The sequence below is a fragment of the Trachymyrmex septentrionalis genome, unplaced genomic scaffold, assembly GCF_001594115.1.
Source record: "Trachymyrmex septentrionalis isolate Tsep2-gDNA-1 unplaced genomic scaffold, Tsep1.0 scaffold128, whole genome shotgun sequence".
NCBI classification, from domain to species: Eukaryota; Metazoa; Arthropoda; class Insecta; order Hymenoptera; family Formicidae; genus Trachymyrmex; species Trachymyrmex septentrionalis.
In genome coordinates, this window is record NW_017304417.1 from 1,478,018 (window position 1) to 1,496,374 (window position 18,357).

General features: G+C 31.3%; 1 protein-coding gene across 2 annotated transcripts in view; it reads left to right on the forward strand.

Moving 5' to 3' along the window:
* The first annotated feature begins 255 nt into the window (after positions 1 to 255).
* The window catches only part of LOC108756582 (GTP cyclohydrolase 1), a 29,951-nt gene continuing 11,849 nt past the window's right edge, over positions 256 to 18,357 (forward strand). The window contains exons 1-2 of one of the 2 annotated variants that reach the window (XM_018500496.1): positions 256 to 272; positions 13,044 to 13,328. In XM_018500496.1, coding sequence (XP_018355998.1) covers positions 13,154 to 13,328 — 175 coding nt within the window. In that variant the 5' untranslated portion in view covers positions 256 to 272; positions 13,044 to 13,153. Of the gene's footprint in view, positions 273 to 12,114; positions 12,386 to 13,043; positions 13,329 to 18,357 lie in introns of those variants that run through there. The other variant, XM_018500495.1, reaches the window with a different exon arrangement.

The window sequence follows — 18,357 nt, forward strand, 5'->3', positions numbered from 1 at the left end:
AGCACATTGTAAAATAGGCTTTACGCCATGTTGTAAGATATCGCGAGTCGCAGTTTCGCTAATGCGTTATTCTTTCGTCTCTTCCATAAAGTACGAGTTGTGACTAATGTCGGGAGTGCCGGACAAAGTGTCGCGCGATCGTCACGTTCTGAAAATTAGTTTGCGCGTAATTAATTATGCTTTCGAGAGTAAATATGTGAATAATCCATAACGGAATAACACAGAGGAAAAAGGAGACTTAGGAAGCATTAGGCGTCGGAGAAGCAATCAGAGTGAGTAATTTGTTAGAGGAGAAGGTGGCGTTATGACAAAGTTACATTTTACACAATAACTTTGTTAATAATCAACTCCTACAGCACAAAAGTTGCAGCAACAATGCTGCAACATTGCAGCAATATTGCAGCGATACTACTGCACATTCTGTGCTATATGGGAATATTTAAGTTTAAAATTTGACAATTGTATTCGTTAAAATGTTGTTGAATCGATTCCGAACTCATAGTTACGAAATAATACTCGTATTAACAATAAAACAAGACAACTAAGAGCTAATACGTTATTATTAACATGTGTATTACAATTCTTCTTTATTATTCTTTATTATTCTTTACATGACAAATACAATACTTGTTTTATTGTTAATATTATTTTTAATATAGAGAGCTCGATAAATTTACACTGTTATACGGTTACGAAATATTTATTATTTAGGATACTATTAATTAAAATGTGGCGACATTGCATAATGACTCAAAGAAAAAAATGGGTGGTAATGTGGTCTTCTATAAAAATAGACTTAAAATATTAGTTTTGTTTAAAAAACAGTATTTGGTTACCAAATTAACAAAAACGTAGAACATTTAAAAATATTTGTATATACATTCATATAACTTCTGCATATAAGCTGCTCAGTAAATATCTCAGCACTAAAAATAGTATACATAATACAAATTATAAATTAACAATAGAGCTATGATCAATTATCAAATAATTATTTTGATATAAAAATCTTAAAAAAGAGATCGTGACTAATCAATACCCATAAAGGGCCACATTAGCAAAATGCTATTGTTTAAATTTGCATAACTTAAAATATACTATATAGTCCGCTTTATTGCAAAACGTGATTTCATGATTCTTTTTTTTTTCTTCGATCCGAAATCGAACGAGGAACAAGATTTGCGACTTCCAAGGACGAAAGAACGACAAAATTCCGAGGACAAAAATATTTACGCAAGATGTTTTTTATTTTTCATTATGATGCTATCCTCTACTTGTCGCGAGTGCGTAAGAAGAGAAATCGAATAGAAATTGGCCTGTAGGACAGGACTCTTAATTTATCGCATTATACATGGAATTGTTTAATATTTTCTAAAAATATATCTTTAATAATTCGAGAAGAAATGAAAATTGTCAAATTAGAATAATGAATATGTGCCTCTCTGAAATCTTAGAGTAGAGACATATTGCATTTGTACGGATATTTGCAGTTTATAGAAAGATATGTTGATAATGTTATCAGGAACTATCAATACATATTAGCTACCTATAGTTTGACGAATCGTCGCGCGACCACGAATAAAAATTAATTCCATACATCACATTTTTCTTTCTTTTTAATAACTATTAGACTACTAACCAGTAACTTTTACATCATTGACTCTGATTGTCATCTGACTTTCGCTCAACAAATTATCGATGATTGACATTACAACTTTTACATTACTGACTTTGATTGTCACCGGATTTTCGCTCAACAATGAAATATTGATGACCAATCAATTGAAACAATTAACAGTTAATTAAAATTAGGAGAAAATTAGGTGTCAAATCCTTGATTATAATGACAATTATAATCAAGGATTTGACACCTAATTTTCAACTATCAATCAGTATGTACAATGTTCTCAATTATTTTATATATAAGGAGTTCAAAACCAGCATAACATCTTTTGCGTCAACAATATTACATTAGCGACTTTTGCGTTATGTCAAAACCGATATTAAATTAGCGATTTGACTATTTATACTAAAGAAGTGACTCGTGGTCACGAAACATTCATTTATATACAATAATTTATATAAATATCTTAATTAGTTAATTAATACATCTTAATTTGCTCGATCATTGACCTAATGCTTTACATTTTTGCTTTTGCATAATACGAGCGATTTCTATAATTTTAATTCCATACAATATCATTAATCAGATTTTGAAGAAAAATTTAAGTAGGTAATTATAATACAATAAGATCGAGATTAAAGAAATATTGAATAAACTAGTAATTGCAAGTGTATCATAATTTTAATGCGTAAACATAAACCTTATCGCCACAAACATTATATTTTCAACCATTAAATGCATCGATAACTAATTTTTAATTGTGATTTAGTGGGTGAACTTTTATATTATTAATCACGTGCATAATGTCTTTCAGAGAGATCAAGAAAATTACTCGAAAGCATGGATTATTGCATACTCCATTTATTATAAATTTTTTTGTTGACAATTTCCTGTCACGTGTCATAATTTCATAGGAAACAGAAATGAAGTTCTTTTGTGCATTTAACGATGTGGAAAGAGAAGAAAATGACAAGTAGCGTTGGTACGAAATTTTATTAAATTTATTAAAAATTTTGTATAAAAATTTATATTAATTGTAAGAGATTTTTAATTTGGATATCTCTACATATATACAGTGCTCGCCAAAAATTCCAGATTGGCTGAATATCTCAGAAAGTATGCAGTTTTGAGAAAAATGTTTTAGACAAAGATTATAGAGTTTAAAAAGATCTATTTAATGATCTTATCAGTTTGACCTTGAATGGTCGCCAAGATCAGATCAAGATCATATCGATTTTTTTAAATAGAATCCTACTTTTGTTTCCAGAATTTAATAGCTAATGTCGAGAGCTTTCCAAAATGCTATAAGACAATATTCTTTTATTAAGTACTTTTTGAGTTATGATGCTTGAAAGTTACGAGGGTAAATCAATAAGTACCCGTGTTTGAAGACAGGCGGCGCTGCTGATGCAAGTTGGCATTATCATCCTGTACGTCTTTCAAACGACGCGATATAAAATTTCAGAGATTTATGCCCAGCAAACGAGAATGGATTGAAATGAATTGAAATGGATTCAGATTTTCAGAAATATTAATTCACGAATGTTAAAATAAATGCTTTTCAATCCTGAATGCATTTTTATTCATTTATAGGAATTGCATGGAACATATCTCTATGCCTTTCAATCTAAAAATAATTTTAGCTTTGTCTGTGCATTGTGAATATTGTTCAATTCAAAATTTTGAATAGGAAATGCTGTTTTGAATCCAATTGCATCCAATTAAATCCAAAAAAAGTATTTGCTATTTAAAATACTCTCATTTGGATAGAAAAAAATTTCAATCCATTTTAATCCATTCTCGTTTGCTGGGTACGATAGTTTTGATTCGACTATTTGAGTAATTTATAGTGAGCATATTTGGTGTTTTTCGATCACAGATTTCTATATACTACTAGACTGCTAACTTGTTTGAAAAAGTGATCCTCAATTTTGATATTGCATTATACGCATGCGTCGAAAACTGCTCCGCGTGACCGCGTGACATACATGCGCACACATCAGCATACATACATTTTGATAGGTCAACCTAATTTAACAGTATTAAAACCATTTATATTTTATTGTACTTATCAGGAGGGCCAAAAAAGTTGAACAAAACGTTTGCATTATATAATTTCTAAATAATAAATTGAATTTTGCGCAATAATTGCGCGGGCTCTTAATAGTTTTTTAATTTGTTTACAATTCTATAAGAAATTAAATAGAATTATATCTTTTATACACGTCTATGAGGGACATTTCACTCTCGACAGTTTCGAGCACAGACTTCTATATATATTATTAGACTGCTAACTCCTTAAGACAAGCTTATGTGAAATGGACCCTGAAATTGTATGATAATTCTGCACATGCGTCACGAATATACCCAAAGAAATGTAGTATAGCTGTTTTGCATCAACTGTTCACATGTTAAACGTATAACCTTATGAAAATAGTGTGATCTCATAGCGAAAAATATTATTTCTTTTGGAAGAGAAAGTGATGTGATCTCATAACGAAAAATTTTGTTTCTTTTGGAAGAGAAAGAGTTCAAGTAAAAAGATAAAGATATTGGAAAGACAATTGAATATTAATAAACGTGTATAAAAAATGCGATCTTATTCAATTTTTTATAAATTAGAATAATTTATAATAGCTGGATTATAAAAATAATTATTTGGTGGTTTTAATTAACTGTTTTAATTAAATTAGATTAATCTGTTAAAATAGTATGCTGATTGATGTGTGCGCATGTGCAGATATACGTCTCGCGGTCACGCGGAGCGTTCTCGCGCATGCGTATAATGTTGCATCAAAATTGGGGGCCATTTTTTCAAACAAGTTAGCAATCTGGTAGTATATATAAAAGTCTGTAGTCTTGAATCGCAGTACGAGGCTTAGTGAGTCGGTGCGTTTAAGAAACGAAGTCAGCAGTGTTGTGCATAGATGATTTTAAAATTAGCTAGATAAAGATAAGATAAAAATTTGGAAATTTATCTTAGATAAGATAAAGATAATTCAATTACATTTATTTAGATAATCTAGATAAATTTATCTGAAAATTCGTCTGAAATTTCCAGATAATTTTTTTTATTTTTAAGACTTATGCTTACAGTTACAACAAATAATAAAAAAATTCGTACAAAAGGCTATAGGAGTCAACTTCTAATTATTAAAAATTTCGAGATGTACATTTAATTAATAATAACATATGATTTCGATTCCTATTTGAATCATCTTCAGCGTTACAACCTTAATATTACAGCATAATATATCGCAGTAAATATTTTTAATTTTAATTTGCGCTGACATTCTGTAATTTTCGTGTGATTTACTATTACTTTGTATATGATTTGTTGACTCCGCGAGGTGAGCACAATTTTTATTTCTGTTGTTCTCTATATTATTCACTTTCTTCAACAATTTTTTAAAATTTTAGCTTGAGTTTTTATCCACAACGATGACATACAAAAGGAAAGAAAACTTTGAAGACATTGACTGCAATACATTAAGTGCTATAATATTAAAGGTTGTAACAGTGAAGATGACTCAAACAGAAGTTGAAGTACGAAATCATATGGTATTATTAATTAAATGTATATTTCGAAATTTTTAACAGCCAGAGATTGACTCCTATAGCCTTTTGTATGAATTTTTTTATTGTTTGTCGTATCAATTAAAAGAGTCTATAACTTATTAATTTTAATTTAATTTCATTATTACTCACAGTTAATAAAAAATATAAGATTTTGCCATTCGTTTTGCCTTTTCTGTGGCTGAACTAGTGTACACTTTTGGAACTTAAAATGAAATAGATATTACGTTTGATATTTGGCGAAAGAGAGAAAGAGAGTTCTATTTACTACAACTCTCTGCACGTCTAGTGCAGAAATAAAAAACAGAAAGTCGATTGTGTAAATAAGGTAAAAATTGCAAAAGTGAACAAATTCACTAGAATAGTTATAATTTAATTGATCTATATTTAGTGAATTTGCTCACTTTTGTAATTTTCTCCTCATTTCAAGATACATAATCAACTCTCAAATTATTTGAGTGCAAGTGAGTAGTTATAAAAGTGTTCGCGTTGCATGAAATCTCCAAATATTTTTTTAAAATGAGATAGATATATATATATATTTGGCCTTGAAAAGAGAGACAGCGAAGGTGCCGAATAGAAAAAGTGCGAACAACGCGAATAAATTTATCTACTACTGGATGCACCCACTTTCTCGTCGAAGCTGAAAATTTTTCTGCAAACATGAACTACATAAAAGCAAATATTTCAATATTCAGCACATTTTCAACAATGTAAAATGTAAACTAAATTATCTAAATGTCATTCTAGATATAGATGACACTTTTTTTCATCTAAAATGTAGATAAAGATAATTAATATTTTTATTATCTAGAAAAATATAAGATAACATAAAAATTTCATCTAGATGATCATCTAGATAATTTTATCTAGATAAGATCCAACACTAAAAGTCAACATGAAATCAGCACGAAGTCAGCGCGAATCAACAAACGCAAATAGCAAAAACAGTGCGAGGAAGTTAGTAGAAGTCAGTACAAATAAGAAGCGAGTCAACCCGAGTTAGCCAGAGTTGAGCAACGATATTTGTTTGGAACTTGTCATTCTCGAATCACAGTATAACGTCTTAGCGAGTCGATGCGTTTAAGAATCGAAATCAACATGAAGTTAGCACGAAATTAGCATAAATCAACGAACGCAAATAGCAAAAACAGTGCGATGATTCGAGAGTGAAATATTCCTCGCACGTTTACTAATATTCAATCTTTTATATATGTCTACTAATATTAAATTGTCTTTATCTTTTTTCTTAAATTTCCACAAAAAATATAATTTTTTAAACGCTATTTTTTACGATTGAGAGTTACATTTGGCATGTGTATGTATGTACAGCTGATACAGAATGTCTCGCAAGACACAACCATACTTCATTTCTTCAATTAATTAATTCGTGACGCATGCGCAGAACTACTGTACAATTTCGAGGTTCATTTCACATAAGCTTTTTCTAAAGAGTTAGCAGTCTAGTAGTATATATAAAAGTCTGTGTTTTCGATACAATGGAAAAAGAGCAATATCGGTAGCAATATGAATATCGATTTGTGATTCACTTTTTATTTTTAGATGGAAAAACGTGCGAAGAAATAAAAACAAAATTGATGCCGTCTATATCAATATTGCTCTTTTCCCATTGTATTAAAAAATATCAAACACGCTCACTACGAATTGCTGTCAAATCAAAACTATAGCATGAATCACTCTTTGTATCGTTTGAATCAAATTTTGTATCGCCTTTGAAAGATGGTAGTACACGATGGTAATGCCAACTTGCATCAGCAACGCCATCTATCTTCAAACAGGATACTTATTGATTTGTCCTCGTACAGTACCGCCGGTATTAGCATTAGTTTTAAACCATAAGTCGTAAGAAATTGACCAATTGCAGTTAAATGCGAGAAAATAATTGATTGTGATTCGTCCATTCCTTATGGCTTAAAAATCTATTGTAGATCCGGGCTTACCCAAGATGTCTGACCGATGGCTAAAATTTCTTGATTGTTCAGAATCATGATGCAAGACATAGTGTGTTCGTTATTATAATAACGTACGTTACTATACGCAAACTTGTCTTATAAGATAAGTTCGCGCATAGTAACGCGCTGACCTCATTTTCCGCCATTTTACAATCCTATATATTCGCACGATTGTCATATGATTTGAAAAGATTAAAAAATATATTAAGTGAAAAGTAATAAATAATAGTAAAAAAAGTAATAAATAAGTAATTATTTTTATTATAAATAAGTGATTATTTACTATGTGTGAAACTGAGTTTTACTGTCATAGCAAGCGTATTGAAACAAAATCCACCGAAAAATGGCAAAAAAGACTTCAAAAGCTTTGATTGGCTGCAGTACATAAACATGTGCAAGAACACATTATGTCTACTTGCATTATAGTCCTGGATATTATTTGTCAAGATCAAAATCATTGGAGGTTGTATCTCTTATTTTAATTTTTATGTAAAAATGAATTTTAGTGCAAAAATGGAAATAAGAGCAATAATCTCCAATGGCCTCTTAATAAATGATATCCAGGACATGATCCTGAACAACATTTAAAAGGTTTTAGCGTCGGTCGGACACCTTGGGTAATACTAATGCCGGCGGTACTGTCACTTTCAAACATAATTCAAAAAGTACTTAATAAAAAAATATTTTCTTATAGCGTTTTGGAAAGCTTTTGACATCAGCTTTACATTAGATTCTGAAAACAAAAGTTGGGTGTTCCATTTTAAAAAATCGATGTGATCTTGACTTGACCTTGGTGACATCACCCAAAATCAAACTGATAAGATCATTAAATAGATCTTTTTAAACCCTGCAATTTTTATCTAAAATATTTTTCTCAAAAATGCATACTTTCCGAGATATTCAGCCGGCCCGGAACTTTTGATGGGCACTGTATACTTTTATGATGTATTTTTTCGTTAATTTTTTTCTACGAATATATAATTTCGTGAAAAAATTTTTATTTTACTAGGAGGGATTTACAAACTCTCTCTTCAATTATTCGTTTCTGCAAATAATGTAGGAAGCATGTCGCCAAAAGAATCGAGTTCTTCCGCTATGAATTTTCTTGTATGAGGCAAAAAGACACAGGCATGCAGGAGCAAAAAGTATCGAGGCCAACTTGGTAATGCGCATTTTCACTATCGAGGGTAAGACCAATCCTTTGATAGCCAATACTATCTGACCTTGTATCTAACCAAGTAAGACTGCTATAATAGATGTGTGTAAGAATCTAGTATATTCCTAGTAAACGAGAATGGATTAAAATGGATTAAAATTTTTTTAATGCGTATTTTAAATCCATGAAAATGGATTGAATGGATTGAAATGGATTGAATCCGAGCTGACACTAATTTAATATTCGAAAAAAAAAACATTCACATTTAAGGGTTACAAATTTTATTCCTAAGACATTTATAATAATTATACCTGAAATTAATTACTTCAAATTAGTATTAAAAAATGCACCTTAGTGGGATTTTCGAACTTGGGACCTCTGAATTATGAATTTTCTACACCACTTCTTCAATTGGTAAATATGTTATTCATTCTCTACTTCAATTACAATCAGCTAAATTAGTGCACGAAATTATATAGATATAATAAAAATATCATTATTTAACAGATATAATAAAATATAAATAATTTACATTACAATGAGACAACATTGGGTAAGTGTCGGATAATTTAATCTCGCTTGGCCGATGTCACGCGCTGTGACATTTTTTTGCTTCTAATCAAAGAAAAACAAAAAAACATAGCTCGATTATTTTTTTGTTACTTTTTTGAACTTAGTTGGATTAAAACAGAAAATTTCCTGCTTATAATTTTGAATAATTTAAGCATTTATGATCCATTTTTAAATAAAAACTTTTTTATTCAATTGGATTGAAAAACTACATTTCATATTCAGAATATTGAATTAAGCAGTATTCACATTGCACAGAAATGACTGATATTATTTTTGAATTTAACTCTGAATAAAAAAAAACTGTACTTTCTATTCACAATTCTGAATTGAGTAGTATTCGCAATGCACAGAAAATGCTAATATTATTTTTAGATTAAAAGGCATAGAGATGTGCTTTATACAATTCCTATAGATGAATAAAAATGCATTCAGGATTGAAAAGGATTCATTTTAACATTCATGAATCCATATTTCTGAAAATCTGGATCCATTTTAATCTATTTCAATCCATTCTCGTTTGCTGGGTGAATCTTCCTCCTTGTATATGTATCGGACGTTTTGTATTCACTATGCACTATGCTTATTGTATAGGGATGTAATACAAGATGTTTCACAGAAATTTTAATTTTAGCGACAGAGAGATGGTTTTTCTCTAACGCTCGATACAAGAATAGCAACAAATTTCAAATATTGAAATTCTTAATGCGGCGACAACAGAATTTGAAATTTGTTTTAAACATCCTAATTGATAAAATAAAATTATAAATAGAATTATGTATCTTTCTGATTAATTATAAGATTGTCTAAAGTGGACTTGATATATTATCCTTCGCGATATACTATATAAAACTCTTTTGAAGGACATAAGAAATAGAAACTAAAGTAGTCGTCAGTAATTGATGATTTTAACAGATCGCTTACATAATGTGTGCTAATAAGAATAGAATGTTAATATTATCTCGGATTTATAATTTGTCTCGATATTAATATTTCTTTATTCGTGATTCAAGCTGCTGTAATTTTCATATAACATGTATAAACAAAAATTGGTGCTATTTCGATATTTTTTTTTTCTTGAGGAGGATAACGGCATGGACATTTAAAGTTCGAAATAATCTGGATGTGAGTAATTAACTTGAAGATACGGATCTTTTACGTTTTTTTTTTTTGCAAGAGTTGAAAATACGATATCAAGGAAATGGACGAAGAATAAACCTGCCCCTTTTTCTGCAAAGAAATGGTAATGCATATATATAATATAAGAACCGGTTGTTTGACGTCGAGATTCACTGTGACATAGGTATTTTCCGACTCAGTCGGCTCTCGCAAAACCCATTTAACCTATTTCTGCTTCTTTTATTTCCTTCTTTGGTGTAAGCATACAGGACACTTTGGTGTAGTCACGTGCGTGCATCCGTGCGTGTGTGCGTGCGTGCATGCAAACATGCATGCTTACGTCATTTGAATAAAACGGCGCGGCGATTTCCTACAGCATATTTTGATTTAATAAATAGCATTTATAATTTAAAAATTGCGCGATTCTCTTCTTTTTGAGTGCAACGGTGGCAAACGTTACGTAGGCGCGATTAATGTACGATTAATGTACAGAAATATAAATTAAACTGTGCATATCGTACATTTAATCATTTTGCATTTATTTTATATTTTTGTGTTAATTTTATATTCTACATATCTACATTACCCAAGCAGGACAGGTCATAATAACGTCAAAATGATATTAAAATGAATCGGAAATGATTGAAAAATGACTTTTAATGATCATTTTAGAATTATTTTGACATCATTTTGATATCATAATGACTTGTTGTTCTGCTTGGGTATATCTTGCATATTAAATTTTGTAAAGCGAATTTATTATGCTAAGCGTATTACACATTCTTTATTTCTTACTTTTATTTTGTATATACCTTCTATGCTATAAATTATTAATAAAATCTTAACTGCAGAGAGAGGAATCTAATCTTAGAATCTAATCTTAGAATCTAATCTTAGAATAAAATAAAATTTCATCTTTTTAATTAATTTAACGTTCGTTTCAGAATAAATTGTAATAAATATTTTAAGTATAGACAGAGAAAAACTATTCTATCTATGTATCATGCACACATTTCATGTACACATATAGAGTTATTTAAAGATTTAATTAGCGAGAGAATAGTTTCAGTAACGAACGAAGGAAAGAACGACGACTTAATGTTGAAATGATGGCTGTGCATTACATATCTTTGTGGGAAACAACCAAGTGGAAATTCCAGAGGAATCAGTTCCCTAAGGATTTCTCTGATTACACCTTAAGCTGACGTAAAGAAAGTCGGGATTTCCCTACTGACGAATCGAGATAGTATTATTAGACTCTTCTATGTCCTAGAATTTACAGACTTACAAAAAAAGTCCCTTTTCTTTTTCCAATTTTTTTCAATTAATCTTCTTTCTTTTAATTAATCTAAGAATAATTCTTTGATTACAAACCAATTATAAAATTTTATCAAGTAATGTTATCCAATCAATTAATTAGCTTAGTCAGTTAAATTAACTTACAATCAAATTTTATTAAATTTTTATATTAATCTTATTTAAAGATCGTAATCTTATAATTTTACAATAATATTTCATAATAATATTTAAGCGATTTTTTTTGACAGAATGGATGAAAGAGACATGGATAGATCAATACAAAATACAAAAGAAAAGAAGGAAATCCAAGAGGGCATGATTCTATTAATTCCCCCCGATGCATTCAAATCTCAAGGATCAGGTGATTCTGAGTCCTGCAAAGTCATTTCCGCATTGTCGATCATCAATGCGAGTAATGCATGGAAGATGATAATGAAGAGAAACTAAATACTAAGAGATTTGGTAATGATAAACCAAAAATCTCTTTGAATGCGATTTTTAATATTATTTTAATAACTTGATATTTATCAATATTTTAATGACTCGATGCAATGTCTGGATACCCCGGCGTGTTTTCAAATCGGAGGCAAAAATCGTCGTCTCTCTGTCTCTCGCGTAATCGCTGACGTGAGGAGGGCTCGTGGCTCTTTATGATACAGTAGCTGACGGAGAGAGAGAAAGAGAGGGGGGAGGGAGAGAGACAGAGAGAGAGAGAGAGAGAGAGAGAGAGAGAGAACAGGGGCCGCGCGCATATATACGAAAGGACTTGTGGGTGACATTCGCTTACCACCCGTCCCTCGGTCTACGTTCGGTTGAGCTCGCAATACTCGCATCAGTCCACATCAGTCGCGCTCCGCCCGTCTTGAGTATCGTTTGCATCGCGGCTTCTCCACGCGTCCGTCGCTTGTTGCATGCGGGGCCGGCTTATCTCCTCTTAGCTGCGATTTCTCTGTTCTGCTTTGCACGTGCCGCCCTCGCGTGCGTCACGCACGGCCCTTGCCGGCGCGTAACTTCCGAGGTTGTCGTCAGGACAAACAGTTTTTTTGCCGCGAGCAAGCCATATTAAAAGTAAGTTTAAATCAGCCCATTAGGAACGGATCGGATATAGAAAAGTTTCGAGAAGATCTGTGGTTTATCTCATGTAAACATTTAAATTTGAATTTTATAGTGTAAATTATTTCGATAAGTTTCCTGATTCGCGAACGACACTGATTGTTTTTCCTGCGCGTGACGCGGAGTTGTAAGTTCTTGATACGACAAATGTTAAATGTCAAGCGGTAACTGCGAGTGATGTTCAGTGAAGAGAGGCTCTTTAAAGTGATATCTAATGTTTATTACATTTTATTGAATAAAGAGGGAATGTTGAAACACATAATAACGATTACAAGATTTTTTTTTTTTAATTTTAGAAGACTTCCGATTATTTTAATATTGCATTAACGGAACTGTGTTATCATTGTCATTTAAATATAAAAATAATCCTCATATAATTAATACTTAAATTTTAAGAAATAAAAAATAGATAAACGTTAAAGAAAAAAGATAATGATGCAAGAGATACTATGGTTTTATATATTGTTCAATATTGAAATATTTATCTTTGATATTGTTTGATAACTTTTATACAAAGCGTTTACACAAAAATGTCGCATTTAACTCCGAGATTCTAATATATCTAATTAATTTTATGAACTCGTTTTTGACAATACGTTTCAAATGTTTCTAGGTACAGTACAACTCTTCCGAACCGCTCGACATTCCGAAGACAGAAAACCTTCAAATTTTCCGAATCGGAACAAGCGTCAAGAATCGAACGATCGGCGCCGGAAGATTGTCATGAACGGAGTATCTAGCAAGTGCACGAAACTAAAGATGTACGATGGCGAAGATGATAACTCGATAATCAAGAAACCTTTACCTTTAAGGGCGGTTTCGTGGAGTGACAATATCGAAGAAACCGATTTAGACGTTCCCGGAACACCTAGAACACCACGTACGTCCACGACAAAAGGTACTGCAGTTTGAAATATCTTGATTACATAAAAATCATGGCAATTTTAAAACCGTCGCTTATAAAGAAGAATTCCTTGTAGAATTATATTTTGTCTCGTTAATCCTTTTTGAAACATTAATTGTATATCATATAATTATTGAATTTTGTTGAATATAGCGCATCTTTTCTAAGAATTAGGAAGATATTTGTGAGTGATAAAAGAGTTAATATAATTATTATATGACAGCGTATCGCAACCATGTATCGTATCAAGTTATTTCTTGTTTTTCGAGGCGATTGGTAGTTGTACAGTCTACGTAATTCTTGTTCATATCTCGTTATGCGTCAGACTTAAATGGACGAAAAAAAATTGAACTACTTCTATTGATATTCACACTTAACAAATAATTCTACGATACAAACTATTGGCTTTTAACATTCTATTTGAATTTTTAAGAAATAAATTGATAAAAAAGTTATATATACAATTTTTTTCTGAGATATTTTGAACCATACTGATATTCAGAGTTGATAACTTTATAAAAGATTCTCACTCGAAAAACGACGTTATTTCGAAATCCAAAGAGAAACAATTAAATAATCTCAGATTTAACACAAAATTAAAAATCCTTTTTTATTTTTTTTAAATAATTAAAATTGAAATATTTTTTTAAACGTTTTTATATTAGCCATTGTACCTATAATTTTATTTTGAATATAACAAACCATCTATTTAAAAATTAATAAATTATCATATCTATAACATGAGTTATGGGAAATTATTATATTTAATGTACGAAATAGAGATCTATATTAAAATCGGAGCATTACGAGAAATGTCTAGTAAAAGAAAATCCATAATATCTTTCGATATAAGCATGTGTCAAATTTGGGTGAACGGTCATTGGAATGACTGTTCTCATGTTAATTATCGCGGCAATCTTGAGGTGATAAACAAGTATGGGCACGCCCAACAAGTTGGGGTACAGTTATAGTGATGTGCAACGTATAACTGTAACTTACAAAAATGATATGTGGTAGGGTGATATCAGAAAAAAATTCCGGAGAAAAAATATAATTAAAAAATCGGTAAAATTCCATGATAATAAAAAGAGTGATTGTAATTTCGAGAGTCTCGTATAAATTATTTCTTAAACACAAGAATAATTCGATATTGTGTTACATTTTTTTTTTTTTTTGAAAGTTTGAACAGTTTTAAATGGAAAAATTGATTTTAGATAATTATGTGGTAATTAGTCATTCTCAATTTATGATAAATTATTACACTGTATTTTGAATTGTGAAAGGAAGAATACGTCTCCATTTTTATGGTAATTAAAAAATTATCTCTTGCTTATGAACCGAACTTTTGAAATAATGAATATTATTTCGAAATTATGAATATTTTATTACGTTAATACATAAAGAAAGCAATTATTACTGTCGCAACAGAATTGTCCCTACTACATGTGAAAATGAATAGGTTTTTCTGCCGCTGTCATTAGTTTCTGAAATGTTCTGAAATGTTGTGATGAATCATTTTCCATTGGAAATTGGCGGAGTTTGATAATGGAATTGATATTCTTTGCATGTCATATTGAACGAATTTTCCACGCCTCTAATGACCGCTTTGTCGTCGGCATTGAATTCAATTATGTGACACGGTTCATTAGGAAGAGACGGGCTAACTGAGTTTCCAACGTGAACACGTGCTTCTCTCAGTACCGTCGTCGTTGTCATTATCTTAGAGAAGTCGATCGCTCGCGAGTCCATGAATAATATTGCACGCGAAACCTTGAATCTGTTTTGCCGAGCACTTTCTACTTACGCACCGTTTACGCACACGAAATGGAAACGCGTAGGTACTATTTTAATCACGCATGTCACTTTGTTCTCGCACAACGGAACAATTAAGCGGTCTGTGGAAGAAGAACGGCGTACGCGAAATTTTTGTTACTCGCCTTATAATTTAGTCGTTAATTAATTTGTCGCAGATAAGTACGCGGCGTGTCACGAGGATAACATTGTAAGGCGAGACTATCAATTAACTTCGTAGGCTATTGTAAAAATCGATCGAATCGGTCATTGAATCGTGGTGACACTTACGCAAAAGCCAATCGACGCGAGCTGCTCGTGCTGCATCTATTGAATCTCTGCGAAATTTACTCTGACAGTGAAAATCTCAGATTCAAGAAAAATTTCGTAGTAATCATGGAAAACAGAGAACTTACTGAAAAGAGAGAATCAAAAATACACTTTTGTCAAACTTGATCCACACGTGTCAGATAAATCAGATTTTCAACCTTTTTGCGAACTACAATTAGTTAAAAAGTAGATTTTACGAAACATTCACGGAAATTTCTTCAGCGGAAATATCATAGAATCTATAAATAAAATATGATAATAGATCATCAGAAGCGAGAAGAATTTGCCATTTTGTAACTTATTTATATAAATAAAATATCTCATGATAAATGATTGTGAAATAATAGATTTATATTTTATTGTTAGTCTGCTGTCAGATTATGTCCAGAAGTTTTCTGCCGAACCAAAGTTTAATGCGGATACGGTGTATGCTCGATCAGCTGAAATATCTGATCTGAATCTATTCACTATTGACATGTTATTAACCCTTACTGTACAAGGTCTGGTCACTATCCTATCATAAATTTGGTTATAAAATTTGTATATGAATAGTATATAAAAGGTATACGAATCATATCCGATCACCTACGAAGTATATGCGAATCTTATTATCGTATGCGATCACATGCCAATTGCAGGGTTGAACACATGATCGTACACGATCGCATACAAGTTATACATATCGCCGTCAGAAATTTGTATCAGAATCAGATGTGACATATTTGACCAGTATTGGAACAGATACACTTTGTAGAACAGATATGTTTGAAAGATATTCAGATATAGATATAGGTATTGTGTGGAAAAAGTATTTAAGTATAAATACAGGTATATTTTTTAATAATTACTTAATACAGATACAAGAAAAAAGTATCCGAAAATTTAGATATTTAAAAAAAAAGGAAAAAAAAAGAAAAATGGGGAGGTAAGAAAAAATGGGGGAAACAAGAAGAGGAAAAAAAATGTAAGCAACGTAAAATGCTACATTTTATTTATTTGTTTTCATACATAAAAAAATATCTGGAAATTTAAGTTGAAAATAACAAGCTGTATAATTTTATTTATCACTTAAATACTAAAATGTTTAGATTTAGATAATGAAAATTGTAATCTTACATACGTGACATACATTATTTCGATGAATTATCGGTAGGAACCACAAAGTTCTATAAGTAGACTATCAACTTCGCTTCCATGTTTGAAGAAGCGCTGAGCAGCGCCATATTTCAGTTCCCTCACTCACACATGTATAAATTACATGGATAATCACTACGTAAGTCAAAATTTACAGGACTTATATTCAGAATCTATTTATAGGGCTTATATATATTCATATTATTTTCTATTTTATATCGACTCTTTTGCAGTTTATCATACTATAAATTATCATTTTTTATATTTTTGTTGATTAGAATATAATAGAATGAAAGGTCACCATGAAATGACATTTGACATTTGTGATAATTTATATTATGACTAATGTTAGTATTTTCATATAAATTCACGTGATACTCACAGACAGGACGCATATATACGCATATAGGAACTGAAACAAGGATAGCTCGGAATCAGATTCATCTCTTTTTATCATATTGAGTCAGTAGTCTATTCATATAAGTCTGTGGTAGAAACAGCGTGGCAAACTGATCACGCTATCTTCTCATGGAGTCGCTATCTCCTCAGGGAGTCGCTCATGTAATTTTTCTCCTAGGGCGGAAACGTAAAAGATGAAAATTTTTTGTGTGCATACATACATAAAAATTTTCACTTTTCAACAAGCGATTTCGCTCTAAGAAAAAAGTTACTCCGATTGGTCTCAAGCACCAAAGCTTTGCGTAGAGTCTACTATATGGATGCAAGAAAAATCACAATTTGTCATGTTATAAGTTGTTCTTCTTTAACCTATGTATCCATCGATAATAGGCTTTATACAGTTTTAGTGCTTGGAAATCAATCTGGGTATAATATCTATTATAGAGGACATGTCGGAATACCCACAAATTTCGATCGAAATTATTTTGCTTTCCCTAGAAAACACAATAGAAATCTAAAGAATAATTGAATAATTCCGATCGAAATCCATTCCGACATGTTCCATAATAGGTTCCATAATAGATGTCCAGAGAAGACCGGCGTCGCGTTATCAGTTTACCACTCTCTTTCTATGAGGTTCCTGAGTCGCTAATCACCAAAATTTCCTATAAACTCGGGAAAAAGTTTTATAAAATTATACATATAAAATTATGTAAAATTATATATAATTATATATGTATGAAATATGTCCAAATATGGACATATTTCATATACTGAATATCCCCAATTTACGCGAGATCACTTCTCGTGAGCAGGTAGAACGGACTAAACTAAATCGAAAAGTCCTTTATTTTGCAATTTTCGCAATACTTTAGGAGATATTAATTTTTAAAGATCACCAAATAAGCACGTAGCCGTACGGACTACCACCAGGACTATGCCTATCATTTGTTGTCGATTTTTGCACGGGGATTACCTGGTAGCCGCGTGCTAAGCGCCATAACTCAAGTGGCGCGTCTATCAAGCAATCATTACTCCCCGCGCCGCGCAACAAACGACCGCGATCGATGGGCATATACTAGATGATTCGCGCGCATATTCAGTGATATTCAGAAATTAATATCTGTTAAAATATTATAAAATTGTATAATGGTAAAGGATTTTTCGTTCTCAGTTTAGTTCGCTGTACCTGCTCATGAGAAGTGATCCCGTAGGTTGGGGACACTTTATATATTAGGTTGTTCGGAAAGTAATTTCGTTTTTTCTTATGAAAATGAAAGACGATTTTCAATCAGACGCGTTTCAAATGATCATGAACGGTCGAATTCGATAAATTTAATCTCTCAGCGATCTCACGAGTTGTTATTCG